The sequence below is a fragment of the Numenius arquata genome, chromosome 3, assembly GCF_964106895.1.
Source record: "Numenius arquata chromosome 3, bNumArq3.hap1.1, whole genome shotgun sequence".
Taxonomy (NCBI): Eukaryota; Metazoa; Chordata; class Aves; order Charadriiformes; family Scolopacidae; genus Numenius; species Numenius arquata.
Genome location: NC_133578.1, coordinates 24,445,612 through 24,452,676, shown reverse-complemented (window position 1 = coordinate 24,452,676; position 7,065 = coordinate 24,445,612). Strand labels below are relative to the sequence as shown.

The 7,065-nt window shown below is 41.0% G+C and overlaps 1 protein-coding gene across 1 annotated transcript in view; it reads right to left on the bottom strand.

The window, feature by feature from the left end:
* The window catches only part of SCRN3 (secernin 3), a 7,489-nt gene extending 441 nt beyond the window's left edge, over positions 1 to 7,048 (bottom strand). Inside the window, exons 1-7 of the mRNA XM_074146013.1 lie at positions 6,813 to 7,048; positions 6,490 to 6,671; positions 5,505 to 5,704; positions 4,635 to 4,847; positions 1,845 to 2,007; positions 1,237 to 1,417; positions 1 to 452 (exon numbers count right to left, since the gene is read on the bottom strand). The exon at positions 1 to 452 is cut by the window's left edge and continues 441 nt beyond it. Of these exons, the coding sequence (XP_074002114.1) occupies positions 297 to 452; positions 1,237 to 1,417; positions 1,845 to 2,007; positions 4,635 to 4,847; positions 5,505 to 5,704; positions 6,490 to 6,671; positions 6,813 to 6,980 (1,263 nt within the window). The 5' untranslated portion in view covers positions 6,981 to 7,048 and the 3' untranslated portion in view covers positions 1 to 296. The remainder of the gene's footprint in view (positions 453 to 1,236; positions 1,418 to 1,844; positions 2,008 to 4,634; positions 4,848 to 5,504; positions 5,705 to 6,489; positions 6,672 to 6,812) is intronic.
* Between the last annotated feature and the right edge of the window lie 17 nt (positions 7,049 to 7,065).

The window sequence follows — 7,065 nt, the reverse complement described above, 5'->3', positions numbered from 1 at the left end:
GGGTGGTTCCACAATTTAGTCAAGCTATCCCATTCAAGTTGCATCTCTTTGTTGGCAAAAATCAATCTCTGCTGACAGCTTCATGCCACGTACAGACAAAGCTCCTACCTAGCTCTTTAAGAGCCTTTTCAGCATTGCTTCATACAGTCAAAAAAGCTATTGGGCCTGAATATAAATCTGCATCTTTAAAACTGTCCATACTAGCTGGTATATTGAAAACAGGATGTAATCTATATAGCCGCTTCATTAGGGAAGGTAATCATAAAGCTGAATTTTACGACATTTGAATAGTAGTTTTAGCTATATATCTTGAGTTCTTCTTCTACACACTGTGAAAAAAGGTTAACGACTTGGTCAGTGTCAAGACATCCCTTTTGCAGGATTGATTCCATTTCACGTATCTTCTGTTTTTCCAACTCCTGTATCCCATTCAGCATCTCTTTACCTTTGCCCTGCAAAAAGAAACTTATTTCACTAAAAGCTATACAGAGTATCTAGTGTTCAACCCAACAAGATTCTGGTTTACTGTCTTTATCTTAACCTCCTAATAGTTTCTAGGGTACAAGTTTGTGTTGGTAGAAGTTAGCACCATGACAGGTTTTCTTAGATATCTTTGCTACTGTCTAGCACTCCATGTCCTTACATCCTCATCTGGTGGATTGAAAATAAACAAAATTAAAGCTGCTCTAGGTATTTATGCTAGTAAAACTTAAGTGGGCATATCTTATTTTTTAGAACATGTATTGGTAAATAGGGGAGATACTACTGTTAAAAGTAAGCAACTACCTCCCTGCTTCACCTTTGTGTCCAGCTGTCTTTGCAATCTTATTTCCTTTCCCGTCCATACCAAGCAATGACAAAGGGCATGCCCTCCGTACTGCCTAAGACTGGGCTCCTGAAGAGTGTATGTACTCTTACCAAGAGCTGTATACTTGCTTGCGGCTGCTTAAGCGTTTCCCTGTTATCTGAGGAGTGCAGGAGTGTGTGTGGCCTGTTTCTTCGTGAGGCGAGCAGCACGTTGTCTGGGGCTAGGCCTGGGACTACAGCAAAGTGCTAGTTGCAATTTTTAGTGTTGGAAACATGTGCCTGCCAGATGCAAGATGACGGGCTTCTGGTGCACTACAATGTTCTTCACAATCCATCAAAGAGCATTAAATGGTATCACATTAACAAAATGTGAGCAAGGAGCTTATATAAACCACCTGCTTGCATTGAAGTCTAATTTAATCAACATACCTCCATAGTTTCCATAACTACAGCAGCACTTTCATGTTTTTTATAGAGCTCATGTCTTCGATCTGGCTTACTCTGAAAACGTGGTTGCTTCTTAACTGGATCATCATGCCCAAATGTAGGGGAACTAGTTTTTAATAACTGAGTCATATTGGGCGCAAAAATGAAAGGCTTGAATACAGACCTAGAAAGAGAAAATAGACCAGAGATCCTTTGCTGATACGTTTTTTTTTAAATTGTTGAGTCAGTAAATTGCTGTATTTTCTCCCATTCTTTTAATTCCTTCTTTTAAGAAAGAATCTTTAAAAAAAAAAACCCAAAAACTAAGAACCAAAAAAAAACCAAAAAAACAAACAAACAAAACTGAAAACCAAACCAAAAAACCCCACAACCCCTCCTAAGTGATGTTTAACTGAGTGTCATAGCAGTGTTTCACTAGGTAGGTTGGTAGATGGCATTAATGTACATTATGATCCTCCTACTTGACGATTATGTTTTTTCAGGGGGAAAAAAAAACCAACAAAGCAAAAAGGAATATAATCAGACAAATTGCAACGCTTTTCATTTAGATATTTGCAACTTTTTATCCTAATTGCTTGCTGCTACATCACCTCGCAGGATCTGGAGTTCCAGTGAAGTAGTGAATACATGGGAGATCAGGCTGCTGAGGCAATACAGACACCATGCTTCCAGTTGTCATAAATCCACCTTCCATGTTAATGCCACTCTCTTTGTCACGAAGAATTTCCATCATTATTTCAGAAGTGATAGATCCTATTTAAAATACAATACAATTATTTGCACACAGCACTACTTATAATACTGTCAAAATGGCATATTCTCTAAAACTGGGTGCTTTTCCTGTAAAAAGCAATGCCAATCTTACTTTGTCCACGTTGGCAGAAAAAAAAAAATCATCCTAACAACATATCTTAGTATGTAACACACTTAAAAATATTATTGTTTTCCCCAAAGTATTTATTTCAAAGAGTATGTGATAATGAGCTGTAACATTTATGACTTAGAAAAGGGGGAGCACGACAACACATGATGTTTCCCAGAGAGGTAAAATACATATGGCTAGCAAATGGTCATTCACACAGTAACTTTTCAGATGAAAACTAGTAGCTTGGATTAAAGGCTGAACTTTCTGAGCTCTGTGTGGAAGTTAAGATAAATCACTATAATAGTTATTGGTATTTGTACACAGTTAATACCACGAGGTTGCTTTGGAAATGTAAAAATAATAACAACTATGCATGGATTTTATGTGTAAATTTGAAAAATGAAGTGCCTAGACTGTTGGGTTTTGGGGGTTTTTTTTGAAGAATCTGACCTTCCAAAGCACTTAGGCTTCAAGTTGACAATTGAAAAGATGCACCAGAGTAACAACTTGTTCTATACTCAGAATCAACAGAAGCTATGATAGTACATCCATTTGTAAAGAAGTCTTAATCAACTACCTATGTGAGGTATAGTGCCAAATGTCTCTATGAAAATAACTCTCTTTTTCTCACTTAGATCAAACAAAACCCTTTCCACGTATGCCTCTGCATCCATTGTTCAACTGCTATTGCTGTTCATGTAGTGTACCCTAAACCTTAAATACTGGCATGGCAATACTTAAGCTTAAATACTAGACAATCCAATATTCTGACAGGCAGCACTTGCAGTGGTTTTCTTTCAAATTTGGTGTACCAGTTAAACATATGCCCATGGCAGAAAAACATTAGTTCATTCACTGTTTTGTTGGGTTTTTTTAACTTGAAGGTATCTTCTACCATTTAATCTTTTAGTGTTTCCCTCAGTGAAGTTCTAGCTGCATAAAGATTCTTTTTTTAAATGGCCTTGCTGTTTCCTCTTAAAATAATCAGTCTGCTGCTAATTTAGATATCTCCAATATTATTTTTTTATACATAATTCAAATTGCACGTAGCCAGGCATGCAGCACTACATCCTACAGTTGCCTTGGAAAGTCAGAGAATTCAAGAAATGAGCAAGTTAGATGAATAAAAGAAATTAAAAGAAGCAACAGTCAGTTTGCCAGCTGCAAGTTGGCAACTTGTCCAGCAGGAAAGAAGGCATTGCATATTTTCCACTAGACTTTTTCATTATTTTGTATTCCTGAAATACATTCCCTGTTTAAAAATACAAATAATGTTTATCTAAAAATGGTCTTCATGTGGTAGGCAGCCTGTAATGCTGCCTACCACAAAAAACTGTAATGCCACTGAGTGAACAAAGTGGGAAGGGTAGATTAAGAAACCAGTGATTTTACTGATGCTGTAAACCAAATAGCTTTTAGTTAGGGCACCTATTTAAAATAAGTGTAAATAAACTGAAACCATATGAGGCTGATAACCTGAACACCTAGTGTGATCTTTAAAATGGCTCAGGTAAATGCCTGAAAATGGGGATTTAGAATGAAAACACTGATAGAATCTCAGCATTGTTATAATACAAGTAAATACAGGTATTATGAAAATGCTTTCATTATTCAGAACCTGCAATTCCCAAAATGAATGCAGGATTTACATGATCACTAGAGCAGGATAGCAAAAAGTAGTTCATTCTGACGCATTAACTAAATGCTAAACCTGGTCTGGGAGAGCTCAGCCAAATAAAAAACCACAGAGGTGCAATGTAATTTTGGTCCAGATTAATTACTTCAAATGAGCAAGTGAATAGAGATGCAGCAAAAACCTGCCAGGTGGATGCAGTTAGAAGAGAAGTAATAGCTTCTTTCTATAGAGGTCTGAAAAATAAGTGAATAAGTTAGTGATTAGGAGCACCTGCTTAAATACAGAAAATTATTTTGTTCTGCTCTCAGTGTGTTTTATTAGACTGCACAAGGTTAGAGTAGCAGTTATAGTGAAACTACACAGATTTAAAAACCAATCTCAAAAAATAAATGCAAGATATGTATCTGAAGGCTGGGCTGTTGTCTTAAGCCTGTATGAATGGTACCAGAGTGAAGTTGTTCATAAGTCCTGTTTGTGGCTGCAAATCACCGGGAGTCTGGTTTAGCCTCTGGGGTTTTTTTTGTTTATTTTTCTTAGAGGCACAGTATTAATATCTAGCCTACCAAAATGTTGCAGAGTTAGGTCTTATGGAGTATTTAGTGGTATGTTCATAATGTGACCCCTCGGTGTTGTTACTGTACCTCTGTGTTTGATATTTGACCCTTGTTTTAATTTTTCCTAATCAACAAATTGGCAAAAATGGATAGAAGACTTCAAGTTCAGCATTTCTCCTTTATGCAAAAAGTTATTCTAGTAAATTCTCGTTCACCAAATCATGTGAATGATTGCCCACAACAGATGTCTAATAATTTATGATTTAAATTAATGTAGCTCACTAAATGCTTTGCATATCTTAAAAATATATACAAAAAATGATACCTTTGTGTTTGTTCAGAAGTTTATAGCCTTCACAATATCGGCCTCTGGATGTGGTCATTCTGGCAGTATTTACATAAGAATATGTGGCAGCAAAATCAAATTCCTTTTCCCCGTCCCACCAGCCCTTGCTTTTGGCATATTCCTTCAGTTCTGGGTGTTCTCTGTCAATCTTGGTTGTGATAGAGAGCTGGTTGGAAATATTCCGTACACCTCCTGTTTGTAAGGTGAGGAAAGAATCATTTTTATACATTGAATGCTTATTCTTCATATTTTTGCTTATTAAAGCAAATTACACAGTGAAGAGTTTCCTACAAGAACTGTGAGTCCTGTGGTTTATTTTTGTCCCTCTCTCCCTGGCTATATGTATCCTTCTGATTGAAATTTCACTGCCACGCAGCTCTGATTCATTTACTTCTATTGCCAACATCATATTTCAGGTTCTGTCGTGATTATTCCCATCTTTACATTCTTCCTCTTAGACCTCCAAAGACATAACTTGTCCTTCTAACTCCAGTGGAAGAATCAGCCACTTCAGGGCCCAAGGCACTGATCTTGTCAGTACTACCCTGCCACCAACTGAAATTGCCATTGATTGCCACTGACCTTAAGACCATACATACTGCTGTCATTCTCATGCTGACCTTTTTGCTGTCCTGTGTTTGCCGAGTGCAGACATAGTCATCTCTGAGTCTGAAAAGGACCCCTGTGACTCAGCTCCTCTGCTAGCCACTCCACACTGATGCCCTAGGAAGCAACTCTGCTACATATCTAGAGGCTATTTTGATCCCTTAATGAAACAGTAAATGAAAGCATAAAACTGCTAATTGTCATTGCCTTTGAAATGTTTAAAATGAAGAGCATCATCCATACCTTCCACTTTTTCTGCTGCCCAGTATTTTCCTGACGTCTCCAGCACCCATGCTTCCTTTCTGTCAGCTATCAGAAAACTGTTATGGTATGTAAATGCCATCTGGCTCTCCATACAGTTTCCTCCCTGTCCATATTTTTCTAGCAAATCGACTATGACGGTAACAGCCTTTTCAGCTGTGTCTGCTCTCTCGAGTCCAAGCCTAAAAGAAAAGGAAGATGTTACCTTTGGAATTATAAACTTTACATACATACATTCGGCCTGGGTATTCACATTGAATTGGAGTGCTCTTTCTGTCTGCACCTGATGCTGGTACGATCTGGTAAGAGAAAGGAGCAAGTCACTTAAAGGGCTTGTTTGAAGTGGGTCCTCTGTGTCCTTGACACAGGGAAAAACAACCAAATGGAAATACAGAAAGGCAGGGAGAGGACTCCTAGGAAACGCCTGCGTGTCCCGTGTGGGTACTGGGCTGGGGGGAAACAGTACCGAGAAGAACTGACTGCCTTCGGTAGGTTAATGAGTTACTCTGGCACCCAATGGGGCAGGCGCAAAAAGCTGACGTTATTTACGTGGAGATGCGCAGCTAAGACTGAAACTTCAAAATATGTGTGTGAAAAAGTGGGGAAATAGGAAATGAGAACAGACCCTAGGGAAAGGCCCAAACTCTCGGATCCTGAAGTCCGGCTGTGCTCTAGTTAAGAGTCTGGTTTCAGTTTACAGTAAACTTTGTAGAGAGGAATACATTTGATGATTTCCTTGACAGATTCTGTTCTAGCACCTGATACCTCTCACGGGTTCCCAACTCCTGGCAGAGATCTAATGCCTGTGCCAAAAAACACTTATTTTTAACCATGGCTAGAAGAGGAGTAGAGCCAGACGTGTCTTCCGAAAGCGACAGCACGTATTTCCCCACATAACTCAAAAGCACGCGCTTCAAAAACCCCCCTTGCGAATTCCCTACCGCCTACCCAAACAGCCCCTGCAAACCTTACGAGGTCCATGCCGAGGAGAGCCTCGCCGTCGGCCACCTCCTCTCTCCCCCACACGGCTTCGTTCCCGATGCAGAGGCCGTGCTCGTTGGCGCCCATCTCGGCGCCCCACAGCCAGGCGGGCCGGCTCAGCACCACGGCGTGCGTCCTCTCCGCCTGCGCGATCCTCACGTAGGTGCACTGCAACAAGCCGCCGCGCACACAACACAATTACCTTTGGCGACCATCTCCCCTCCATCGCCGGCTAAAAATACCCAGAAAATAGGATTAAAGGGTTGGGTGTTTGGTTTGTTTGTTTTTTGTTGTTTTTTTTTAACTCGCCTCCAGCGCGGCGCCGGGCGGGTGGACGGCGGCCGGGAAATACACCACCTCCTGCACCTCCTCCGCCGGCCGGTCCGAGTTCTTCCCGAAGACGACACGACCCCCCGCCGCGGCGGGCGGCAGCGCCACGAAGGTGTCACAAGAGCGGGGGGGCGGCTGGGGCGACATAGTGGCGGCGGCGGCTCCTCCGGGCCCGGTGGCGGCGGCGGGGGCGGGGCTGAGCGGCGGCTGTCCCTCGCCCCGCAGGAAGGCC